The 13,196-nt window shown below is 39.2% G+C and overlaps 1 protein-coding gene across 9 annotated transcripts in view; it reads left to right on the forward strand.

Annotated features, from left to right (window-relative positions):
* CLASP1 (cytoplasmic linker associated protein 1) overlaps nucleotides 1-13,196 on the forward strand; it is a 180,693-nt gene that overhangs the window by 133,279 nt on the left and 34,218 nt on the right. For all 9 annotated transcript variants that reach the window (XM_030488256.1, XM_030488257.1, XM_030488258.1 and 6 more), the window contains 2 exons: nucleotides 537-615; nucleotides 1,520-1,663. In XM_030488256.1, the coding sequence (XP_030344116.1) occupies nucleotides 537-615; nucleotides 1,520-1,663 (223 nt within the window). The remainder of the gene's footprint in view (nucleotides 1-536; nucleotides 616-1,519; nucleotides 1,664-13,196) is intronic.

A 13,196-nucleotide genomic window follows, 5' to 3' on the forward strand; every position in this document is an offset into this window, starting at 1 on the left:
ACTGCAGTGTGTACACCAATTCTGTAGTCCAAGTCCTTTCTAAGGATGTCCAGCACAGGTCACTGTTACAATAAGGTTCAGCTAATCCTGGAAATAGGATAATAATTAAAAAAAAAAAATAGTAGTAATCCAGGAGAAAATAGGATAGATTAGGGAGATAGAGGAGAGAAATCAAAACCAGGTATGAACTCTGACGACAAGATAAATACCAGGCTGCTACTGGAGATTAGGGAACAAAGCACAGCTTGAACTGAAGGAATGGACAGACGTGCCAAAAGCTGGATAAGTATACAGAGGCCAGATAAAGTAACAATGTATGGAGATATTGATTTAGCAGTCTTCTCCAGTATTCAATCAGTAGTCAGCTAATCCGTAGACTTGGAGTTTCTCTGGTTGATAGTAAAGTTAAAAAGAAAATTATGATAGATGTTGAAATCTGTTGTGTAAGCTTTAACGTATAGCGTTATTTTAGTCCTGAAAGTTTATGTTGCATTACATTTTTGCCTTTTGGTTTTGTTTTTTTTTTTTTTTGACAGGGATTCTTTTCCATTTGATCAACAATTTAACATTTTGATGAGGTTTATTGTAGATCAGACCCAAACACCAAACCTGAAGGTCAGTATCAAAAGCCTTTTCAATAAAGCATCAAGAAGGTTGTCTAAGCTTGCCATGTCAGGCATACCATAAAGCATAGAACTCATGTTAAGATGACTAATTGTAAGTACCTGCATGATACAGAAATTATATTGGCACTTAACTTGTTCTTTAAAATAGGATCCTGTGAGAGTTGGGCTTTAAGCACACTGGAACATATTAAAGTTTGGATATAGAAAATTCCTCTTCACCCTGATCTTGGGGGGAATAAAACCTGGCTGTGCAGGACTGAAGGACCAGATTGTCTGAACGACTGGACCCTAGGCACACTTTAGCAAGTGCTTGTTGCACAAAACACTTGCAGGGTTTGGAGAAAAAAACATCAGAGCTTTCTGTTACTGGATCCTTCCAAAGGAATATTGTTGTGCAAACTGTTTGATAGGAGGTTGCTGTTTAAAGACTATAGGAAAACTGTAAACTCTGGAAGTCAGACACATTTATCTTCCAGAGTTAGGAATGTACAGGATACCAAATGACTCATGTTCTTTCTTTAATCTCCGGAATTTTGGATCTTTTGGGTCTCTGTCAGGCATTTGGTTAAGACCAAAAGCTATGGTTTGGCATCTGGAACAATAACCACTGGTGGAACCAGCATGGTAGAGTACTGATTTGCTTACGCAAACACAAGTAGACGTACGTATTTCAAGCCAGTTCTTATAGAGCATTCCAGGCTCTCACTACACAGAATTTATCCTGGATAGAAAATTGCTCTTGATTTTTGAAACATGACATAGAGACATGTCAGGGATATTTTGATTTTTCCTCATGACATAAGTCTTGTCAATCTGTAGTGGTGTCTGTTTATTATGGGATAAATCCATCTTTGCCAGCTTCTGAGCCTAACGAATACCTTTTCACTTCTCAGGTGAAAGTTGCTATCCTGAAGTATATTGAGTCCTTGGCAAGACAGATGGATCCAACAGACTTTGTGAACTCTAGTGAGACAAGACTTGCTGTATCTAGAATTATAACTTGGACAACAGAACCAAAGAGCTCAGATGTGAGAAAGGTAAGCCAGGGTGATCAAGTATTTGCAGTAATTATTGTTGTTCAAAAAAAAAAAAAAGTAAGAAAAAGAGAAGAAAAAACTCACAATAAAAAATGGTCATAAAGGTAATGAAAAATTCAATTACTAGATTCTGTTTTTAAGAAATTGATTTTACATACCTCACTGTCCAAAACAAATTGCCAATTCACTAAAAACACATTTCTGAAGCATGTCTTCATATATTTTTTTTTCTAGTAGGTACTTAGCTGTGTGACTTTACTAATACTGTGCAGAAAGATATAACAGTTTGAAAATGTACTTTTTCTTGAGCAGTCTGGAAATATCTCTAGGTTTTTGTTTTTTTAGGTGAAGGCTCTGTGCTTTGTAGACTGAATGAAATCTAGCACAACTTCTGTGGTGTTACATTGTTAAAAGAAAGTAAACAAATCAGTAAGCTGCCAGGGGCTCTCAAATCTTTTCTTTTAAGAGCTGTGTGTTTATCTCAACCTGGAAAATATTGACACATTTAGGTCAGGCCTGGGTAATACAGTTACGTTGTTCTTTTATCTTGCTCTAGATGCAAGTGTCAGGCAAGCTAAAATGGGACAGATGGTGATACTCATCTTTCCCAAGAGAAAAGTGAGACTTAGTTTTATGTACCTGGCATCTGTAACACAATTTAAAACTGCCTTCTCTTCTCAGCCCCGATGTAGAAATAGATTCTGGTAAGAGTTAAAGGCTTTGCGGTGTACTTGGATTTTAAAAAAAAAAAAAAAAAAAAAAAAAAAAGGAAAAACCTAAAACCTAAGCAAACCTCTAAGCACTTCAGAATGTAAAAATTGTCTGAGATTTTTTCACTCTACATGCACTTAAAATGTTGAATTAATAGTAGAACAACAGATTATTTTTAAACTTGGAAATAAGAAAATTATTTTTGTTATTAGTAATTATTTGAGTCTGATAAAAAGATCACTGGGGATCAAACGTGCTGCAACTGCAGCATTATCTGATAGCTGACACAAGGCTTCAAAGAAGCTTTTTGGGTTTGTGCTCCTTTCTCACATACAGCTGGTTGGTTCTAGAGAAAAATGTGTCATGGTCTTTTCTGAAGATTTTCTGCAGGGATTATTCACACCAGTGTGACTGAAATTTGCTTCTGCAAGATAGTCAGCCTCAGAAAAAAAGGGTTACTTTAAATCCTGGACTTAGATCTGGAATACGCATTTCCATTTTGATGCTTCCATGTACAAAGTCAGAAAGAATTAAACAGGCAAAGAAGCCGCTTCTCTATTACAGCACAAGTAGACCTCGAGCAGTTTACTGTGCTTGTAGTCTGTGAGAGGGAGTTGTAATTAATTTAAGTAGAATTATGCATTGAAAGGCAAAATCTCTGTGTACTGCTTAGCAGAAGAAATATTCCACCGTTAGGGGTCATCATTGCTGCACGCAAAATTGAGTGAAGAGTATCTGCAGAGCTGAAAAAATTGGCTGTTCACTGTGGGATGTGGCGAGCGGGTGTTCGCAGCAGGGTATCCATCCTTCTCTCTCTTTCAAAGACTTGCAGAGCTCTGGCAAAACTTCCACCAAACTCCACCTGAGCAGTACTCAAGCAAGTGCCTTGGGTCTGACAAGAGATTACTGAATCTAAATTCTACTTATTGAACCTGCATGTGACTTGGATTTGCCTCTGATGCCTGTAGCTTTCAAATAAATTATTATACAGTTAAGCCAACTTAGGCTACTGGGAGTGAATGCCCAGGTGATCCTTATTTTAACATGCTGTTGCTGTACTATGATTTTATTAAGAACATAGTACAAACCACAGGCTTTAGAAGAAACACTGCAGCAAAGGATTTGTAAGCAATCATTGGCCATTATCTCTGTCAGGACTTTAGTTAACAGACTAATAAATTCTTTATGCAGTAGCAAACTGGATTATCAAGGGCCAACCCAGACAGGTGAAATGTTCTGAAGAACACAATTGAAAGATTGTCCTCCTTTTTTGGAGACTGTATGTAACTTGGAATAAAGTACCTTTTTAATAGTAAGGTGATTAATTTAAGCATTAAAAGATTCTGCCCTTGTGGAAGGTATTATGGCAACGTTCAAGATCTGTAATTTTCTAAGTGCAAAGCAGACCATGCATTGTAAATGTTGTCACAACCTAATAATGGAGATGGCAGTTGAGGCTACAGGGGAGAGAGAGAAGAACCAGTTTGGTCTTCAAATGATCAAAGTACTACAACAGGCCTGTAAAAAGTGTAAAATAAGGTAATTTTTCAATAGAATCCGGATCTGAGACCACCAGTGCAATCAACTCGGTTCCAGAAAGCTGACAAGAGCACATTTTGGTTTTGGTACTGAGGAGTTTTTGCAGATGTAGTCTGGCCCATGTATGCTTCTCCAGCTGGCATGGTGCAACAGTGATGCTGGTCCTCAACTACTTGCAGAGGCAGGGACTCTTTCCCCGCAAGAAATGTAGTCCTGCAGCTGATGTGGTTCTCACCCAGATTTGAGTTGCTGAATGCTACCTTTAATGTAGGTAGCATCTGTGTGTGTGATGGCCATGCTGTTCTGTCTGGATTTTACCTTTGAGGAGATGCAGGTAAAACAAGCTTTCTCATGCTGATGGTAGAGTATATAAATGACTTTTGTTGGTTGGGAAAGCATGTGGCTGCTGCACGGCAATTAGTCAATCTGATCCTATGGTAGCAATCAAGGGGTCTGTTCGAGAAATGGATTATATTTTCAGTCAAGAGCAAAATTATCCTTTTATTAGTGATCATCTGTCCATTACTACTATTCGCTATGTGTGATGGTCACGAAGGGCTGAGACCCATAGTATGAAGGAACTGGAGAGAAATAGAACAAAAAGTGGCATTTAGTCCAAAAACTTTTTTCGAGCTGAATGATACAGCTTTATTAATAAACCTTGCACATACTTTGGACGAGTACTTAAGCACACTTAACCTGACACCTAACTTGATCATGGCTTATAGCTACTGAAATCAGAAAGAAATTTAGTCAAAGGAAATGCTGTTGTGCATAAAAGAGTTTACGTTCTCGTATAGAATATCATCTGTCGTAAACATAAGCTCTGTTATCACAAAAACATTACGTACTTTGAGGAACATGCAGTTGATATTACAGAGTGTCACTGACAAAATGTGATTCCCTCTCAAGGCAGAAACCATTTAAGCTGCTGATAGTAGCCATGAACTATGTACGGTCAAAATTATTGTCAAGCTTTATGTTTAAAAGAAGGTGATCTGCAGTGTGTTGCAGGTAAATATTTGTCTTGTTTTAAAGATTGTTAATACTTAGTGAGTGTTTACCCTGCATTCAAACTAAGATTTACTTCCTGCAAGCAGTGCTAGAAGAAAGGTGAAAGGCATTTGTCCTACATGCTGAACAAAAGCCATTGGGTAGGCACAGGTCACAGGACTGCGTAGTGACCTGGGTGGGATGTGGTGCCAGTGCAAGGAGAGCACCTGGCAGTAATTTCTGCACATATGGACGGCTTGATGCTTTTTGCCCAAGCAGGACATATCAATGGGCAGGGCACAGATAAGGATTTCAGATAACTAAGTTCTAATTTTGAGCGCAGTAGCATCTAACCTTGTGCGATGTACTTGGATTTCCTCTGCCGTGGTTTATTTCTCTCTGTAACAGGGTATTAATTCTGATTTTTCTCTGGAAAATGTTTGATTTGATAAAATCATTTTACGAAAGCCAGTTAATTACCACACTGAAAAGTAATTCAATGGCAATGCAAATACTGTGGTGACTGGTCTAAGGACAGTAAGTCAGTAACTTCATCATGCTATCACTAATATTGCCAACAAAATTATTGTGCAATCCTTAGGTAGGTAAAGTGCTTATTGAATTTGGATGACAGACTTGGGCTCTGTGTGGGAAAATACTTTGATCTTGGAAAAGAGCCATTAGTTTGAGAATGGAAATTAGAATGAGGCTTCTGATTTGGCTCTGGTCAAAGCCTCCTGTCCGAGGCTCAGGTGAATGGAAACTTTTATTAAATGTGAGTGCTCAGCATTTGAGGGAATGGAATCATCTGTGAGGGCACACAGGATCTTAGCATTTAGGAGCAGCTTGTACAAGCTGAAGAGGAACAAGGCCTTCTGAGTTGAAGGGCCAGTGACATTGCCTACTGTCTTGTTAATCAGCCAAGCCCTGATCTTAATGGTAAATAACAAGATCTGTATTGCCTGATCATCATCTGGACTGCTAATCTCAGGGAAGAAGAAATTTCTCCTTTGTGCCAGATATCCTGACTGGCTTCTCTGTCAATGAAATATTCCTACAGTATTATCTTACAAGCCTGAAGGCATTTTTACACATTATGGGCAGCCTTGTGTCATGTGTACATTATGTTCTGCATTCCACTTATGTAACTGGGGAGTTTTTTCTTTCAGCTGTCCCACTTATTACTGAGTTTGGTCAAGCTGCCCCTGAATACAGACAGTGGCTGGGACTTGATAAGAAACCAGAACCATTGCAATGAATCAAAAAGCCCAGGAGAATGCTTGTGTTACTGTCATTTGCATGAAGTTCCCCTCAGAATTCCTAGGGCCAGGGCCCTTTCTGGATTGGCACCACTAGTTCGCAGGTGAAGTCTAGTGGTATCCAAATCAAAAAAGCTTGAGATCAGATTTTTTCCTAAAACTGATTGAGATACTGATTCTGAATTATACCAGAAGATGAGGAAGAAAGAGATGAGAGAGAAAGCTGCAGGTCAACAATTCTTCATATGCTCAAACAGCCAACTAAGATGTATTTAGTACTTTTAACTAGTAGTCCTAGATGTCATTTCTTGAGAAATATTGATGATGTCACTTTTATAAGGAAATCATGTCTATCAATAAAGCCCAGAGCAAGTTTAGGTAAAATATTGCTGTGATGTCTGTAGGGAGGAGCAGTGATAGACAGAAAAGCAAACACTTCAGAAGAAATGCAATTGGGCTCCTTTGCAATTGTGATGCCATGAAACCTCTAAAATCTCTCCTGGAGTTTTAATTTTCTGTCCAGCATTAGGCTGATTTGAACAACTCTGGGACAGAAGCTTCACTGTAAAAGCACTCTCAAAGACTCTTGGTGAGCTGGATGGCATTGTTCATCTTCACTGGTGTTAGGCAATATACACTGTTGGTCATGGCCTGTTACAGTAGCAGTGGCAAAGAGGATGTTTGCAGAAATGCTTTTGAATGGCAAACTGTTTCAATATTCCCCAGCTGCAGGCCTTTGCCTTTCTGGTTCAGGGGTTTCTCTAGCACTCTTGCAATATTCCTACACCAGATTTATGTCTCATGGACTCCATGAAGAGCTAAGCTACCAGAGTACCAGGCCTTAGGATTTAAATTTCAGGCTTGTGGAATCTTAAATAACGCTATGTCTTGTATGACCTTGTCTGAGGTCAGCCTTTTAGCCAAAGGATATTCCTAAATAAGTCAAACTCAGACTAAATGCACAGAGGAACTTCTTTAAACATCGTGTTAGGAAAAATAGTGTAACAGATCAAAAATGGCATCTGGTGGACTTCAGTGTTTACTTGATGTAATGCTATTAGAACAAAAAAGATCTCTGTGTCCTAGCTGTGTTTCCAAAATAGTAGCCATCATTTTCTGTTTGTTTTGAATTTGATGCTACAGAGCTATGAGAGCCCAAATGTTTTTAGTGTACGCAGTGTAAGGAAATGGCTTTTACCCAATGTTAGCAGCCAGAAAATCGTCACAGCGCTGGGCTAGATTTCCTTAAAATGAATCTTTGCTTTACACAGCCTTTTAGTATCTTATGAGTTGAAAGCAGTTTGTAATATAAGCACATTTTCTCAGTTTACTTGAAATGGTAAGAACTAGTGCATGATAATATGAGATAAGAAATTGCTCCACAGAATGTGTATGATCATATTACTTGACTGTGTGTAATATGTTTGTGTTGTACATGCCATTTATATACACACACCCCTACAGAGGTGATGTATCTATCAAGATTAGAGGTAATATTTACATGATGCATTGTAGAGCCATCCAGTAAGTAGACCTTAGGCTGTTTCCTCTGGACTATGATGATGGCTGGACATAAGTCTGCCATACTTACTCCAACATTTTTAAACTCCATGCAGATTAAAGTGCATGTTTTCATTACAAACAATCTTACTTCAGCACCTTTTCTTCTTTCTTAGCTTATATGTTGGAACCTCACCCTTAGAATTCAGATTTATATTATACCAGGTTTATAATAGAAATTTCTCAGTTATTAATGAAATGTAACCTTTTATCTAGTACTGAAACCTGGTTTTGCAACAAATGCTGTTTTCTAAGGAGCAAAGTTACTTAGCCTTTATCAGCTTGACTTCTAGGGTAACATCTGGCTCTCCAGAACATTTTTGCTGTGGTTTTTGTGCTCAGGTCACAAAATAACAGCATGCATAAGGAATCATAATCCATTCTAGAACAGTAATCTGAATATGTGGTGAATCAGTGCTGCATATTTTTGCTGGCACTTGTTTGAGATGCCTTTGACGTCTCAACACATGTAATGCAACCACCCGTCGCTTGTAAAAGCCTTTCATGATGTATTAAGTGTGTGCTGTATAAAACACAATGGCAGCGTGGATTTAATCTGTATATGATTTCTGTATTTAAATCTGTTAAATTCTTCCTTTTCAGGATGTGGATGCAAACAGCATAATCTAATAGAAGTGTTTGGGGAAAACTGTATGTTTAAAAACTGCTCAAGCTAACATGCTTGGATTATATATGAACTGTTGAAGCCATTATGCTTCATATTACCATATCAGTATTTGGATGTCCATACTTGTCTGATTCTAGGCCTGAAAAGGGAACAAGCAGGAGGTTTGGTTTGGTAGATAGTTTGTTAGCTTAGTTATGTTAGCCAGCTAACATTTAATTGTTTGCTGGAAAGTACACTTAAATAACACTTGTTTAGAGCCTGTGGACACTCTCGGTAGATGTGAATTAACTCACTTAACATCAGCTACGCTCATTGGAGAATTAAAGCATTGCCCTGTGCCAGTGTGTGCTAATACAAGCTGCCTAATGTGTCAACGCTGCCTCTCGATCTCAGTGGATCTATATTTGATCTGCAGTTTAGTATAATGCTAGGTGACATGAGAGAGCAAGCTTCTCTGTTCCAGTGTGCCTTACATTGTTAAACACGTTTGCTTTAGAGTGGACGGTGAAATGAATCATGCATACTGAATACGATTATGGCAGCCTTCCGGTATCTAAAGGGGGCCTACAAGAAAGCTGTAGAGGTACATTTTACAAGGGCATGTAGGGATCGGACAAGGGGGAATGGCTTTAAACTGAAAGGGGAGATTTAGATTAGGTATTAGGAAGAAGTTCTTTACTGTGAAGGTGGTGAGACACTAGCACAGGTTGCCCAGAGAAGTTCTGTCTGCCCCATCCCTGGAAGTGTTAAAGGCCAGGTTGGATGGGGCTTGGAGCAACCTTGCTCTAGTGGAAGGTGTCCCTGCCCATGGTAGGGGGGTTGGACCTAGACGATCTCTAAGGTCCCTTCCAACCCAAACTATTCTATGATTCTGTGAAAAGTGAGTAGATGTTAGTGTGGATCTTCCCCAGGCTGATCACATGATAAAAGGCATTTGTTGACAGTATTGGTCTATCAGACTGATGCCAGGACTGGAGTCAGGAGGTTGCAAGTTCTTAACTGCTTATTCCTCTGAACTTTGATGTGTGCAAGAATAGGTGCAGGTAGATGCAAGCACCTATTCCCTGACTCCTGCCTGGCCAGATGCAAGTGCCATCTCAGTCCAGCACCGCCTAGGCTCTGCACTTTAACAGGGGTTTTTAAGTGGTTATGGAGGCCATCAGGAGGTTGCCAAAGCAAAGCCTTGTATGAGAACCAAGGGATGATCTATAAGCCTGAGAGTTGTGGCTGAATTTAATTTTGAGCCAGTGCTGCCCTCTGCTGAAAGGAATGCACTTCTGGTTACTGTTACTTGAAATTAAGCAAGCAACTGATTTAAAACTCTTCTCCAAAAAAAACATGTGTACTGTTTAGATGATTTAGTTGAAATCTATGCTTTCTCTAAATACCAACTTTCCTGTTTGTCAAACCCAGACCATGCATAGTTGGGTGGGTGAGGATTTGCCAGCTAGAACAACTACAGCTTCCTCAGGGCCCGGTGAAGGAAACTTGGAAGAGAAATGTAAACAGGTAGACTAAAAACCGTGTGCACTAATCACACTAATCGTGTTTGCAGTCTGAACTCGATTGTCTAGCTGTGTAAAGAGACCTTGACTGGGAGCCTGAAGAAAGCGTGTCTGGCTGTGAAGTTAATGTTTGCTTTGGTGTGCTTTTCTGTTAATTCTCTTGTTGTAGTCCCTCATAAGCAACCAGGGTATGAGATCCTCTTGTTTTTTGGGACTGCCAGTGTTGTAAGTCCATTGCCAATGCTTGAGCAACATTTCGATAACTTGAAAACTGCTTTCACGTAGCTCAGGCAACTAGCTGCTTTTTCTGCTTGGTCTATTGGACCAGCAACAGCAGCAATCATAAGGCACTTGTATTAAGCTTAGGTCACTGACCACATTTCCTTTCTAAAATCAGTGGATTTGTCCAGTTAGCCTTAATCTTTTTGCTTAATGAGTCCAAACCATTTCAAAGAGACTTTACTGTAATTCAGCCAAGTTGCAGAGGTTACAGATTTTGATAGATCTGTCCAACACCCACTGTCTAGGTAAAGCCAAAACCCAAAAGTTGCTAAAGTATTTGTGTCCCTTTAGCAGCTGACACTGTTGGACAGCATGAATTGCATTGACCTAAGTACGAAACTTCGGGAGCTGCTACCAGCTTGTGGAACCTGATCCCTCACTGCATTGTTATAAGGAAAATAATAAAGTTACATAAGTGATCCTTTGCAAATGATTCAAGAACCGGATGTGGAGCCAGACCCCCTCACTAGCATAGTCAGGCTCTGAAGTCACTGGAGTTTATCCAGCTCAAGCCAGCAGAGAACCGCTTCATTAAGATTAGATAATCCGTAGTGTCTACGTTATATGTCACTGAAAGGAGATGGATTAGGGTTCCACTAATGGTACAGGAACACAAAGGCAAGGGAAAATTCAGCTTTTACTCCTTCTTCAACTGTATATCATCAAGCACGAGTGTTGCATGGAGAATGTTTGTACATTGTGTAGAGAAATAAGTTTTTTATTGTTTGTTTTAAATTTATCTACTCCAGTAATCTAATGAAACACGGGCCAAGATTTTCAGAAATGGCCAGTGATCTGCAAATATGAAAATTTCCTCTGGTTTGTCACAAGCTGAAAATCCACAGATTTAAAATGCTTAGAAACATTATCTGTAAAAGATGTCCTTTGATTAGATAAATATATCCTAGGTAAATGAAACTTAGAGGATTATCAAGTGTGTCCAGATCTAACTATTAAGATAAGTGTAGAAATGCTGCTCCTGATGCTCTTCATTGCTGAAATAAAATGAACTGTATTAAAATTGGGAAGTATTGCAAGAGTGAAATTTGGAGCATGTTGTAGATGTGGTTTCAAGGTATCATGTACCTTGCACCTTTTGAGGTCAATAACAGTGTTCTTGATTTTATGGTGGTAGGGACCAAGACCTTTGTGTGTTAAATCTTAAGTAGGAAATTATGGCTGAGCTTTCAAATAATGGCTTTTACCTTGGCTGTGTTCGTTTTAAATAGACCTCAGTTATCCAAATGCACTTCTAGGTTTATTTTAGGCAAAAGCCATTGTTTCACTCTATTTCCTTATAAGGCCTTCAAGAATGACCTTATTTCTAACCCATCAATGGGAGATATGTGGGACAACGGTGTATAAAACTTGTTCCCACCTCACTGTACCTTGAGCAGCTTCTGACTTGCCAGTTGATATCTCCAGGTAGTCTAATCTCTGAGCAATCTCTCAACCTGGAAATCTTGTTGATCAACCTTCCTGTTTTATTTTGGTTTTTATCTCAATTAATATGAGATCTGTTTGTTCTGACATGTAAGATCTGCATGTCCACTTCCTAACCATCCAGGATACGCATGCCATTCACAAACAGGAATGTACTTTGGCATGACTTGTCACTTTGCATTCAGTTCAACATGCTGATTGTTGTTCTGAGATCTCGTTTGCAGTAATATTTTTATTACAGAAGATACTATGCTGGTGAAAACTTTAAAGTTCTTGGATCAAAATGGACAGAAATACACATCCTTGTTGGATACCAGGCAGGCTTCATGGCAGAGTTGCCCAAAACTTCAGGTCAGAGGAGGGTAGAGTATAAGTATGGAGTTAAGAAAGCCACGGGGAAAATTGTCTCCCCACTTCTTTCATGCTTAGATCTTTAGTGTGAAGTGAATAATGACATACTGTGTTTCTGTTCAAGTCAGTGAGCGTTTTGACAGGAGGCAGCGTGATCCATCTGGAATGAAGAGTCTGAAGACCTGTTGTTTGCTGCAGTCATTGGAAGCCCATTGAGTGTTGTGCGCCTCAGTTCTTTGTTGGCCATATGAAAACGATGTTATTTACCAAACTTTCATACATGGAAAATGTTTTCGTATACAAATCTGTGTTACTGCAAGTTGGGGCTGATAGCAGAAGGATCAGTGTAGCTTGAATTGCAATTTGCACACTGAAACAATGAGGTACTTTGATTCCCCTTCACTATGAAAGGGTTTTTGTGTAGCCAAGTTCATCATCTGCTAAAAGATTCCACTTCACAGGGAACTACAGATACACTTAATTATTGCAACTTTACAAACACAAAATTCCTTCTTTGAATTGATGAGAACAGTGACTGTACAGTTATCGCCACAGCAGTGAATTATATTTTTACCCTCTTCTTTTTCATTTTTAGGAAGTTTTAGGAAGTTTTCATAGAGGTCACACACAAGTGTCTGCTTCTCCTAAGCCTGTATGCAAGCTGTTCCAAAATAAGAGCACTTGTAGCTTTGCTCCTTACTTTGTGATTTAAGCCACTGTTTGGTACTCAGATTCCTGATGTTGATGTGTCAATGGCTACACCCCTGTTGGAGAAGGTGGTGCTGCAGACCATCAGAAGTCATTTATCATTGCTTCATTTTTATTGTTCTTTTAATCAATGTGTATATTTTTGTGTATTTTCAAGGCACAGGCAGGAGAAAATAAACAGAATTGGTGCAATCCACATGCGTTGTGTGCTGCTGGAGAAGACTAGTTAGGAACATGTAGTATTGATTACTCTTGCAGATCTGCACTCTGATGTATTCTGCTTCCATTCCCATTTTATTCCATTGTCTTAGTTCAGGATATGCAGAGCTGTATGTTTGCTAATGGAGTTAGTGGAGACCCTGTTCTGGCAGCTGTTCTATCCAGGCAAATAGGGCAAACGCTGTCCAATGAATTTAATGGTAAAATTCTCTATTATTTCAGTGGTACCCTGGTTTTACTTATTAAATTTAGGCATTCTGGTGGGGTTTAGCCTGTCCATGGATGAGAGAATGGTGGTTCTCACCATCCCAGTAGATCTTCCACTTCTGGTGGAG

Source organism: Strigops habroptila, chromosome 5 (genome assembly GCF_004027225.2).
Source record: "Strigops habroptila isolate Jane chromosome 5, bStrHab1.2.pri, whole genome shotgun sequence".
In the NCBI taxonomy this organism is placed as follows: domain Eukaryota; kingdom Metazoa; phylum Chordata; class Aves; order Psittaciformes; family Psittacidae; genus Strigops; species Strigops habroptila.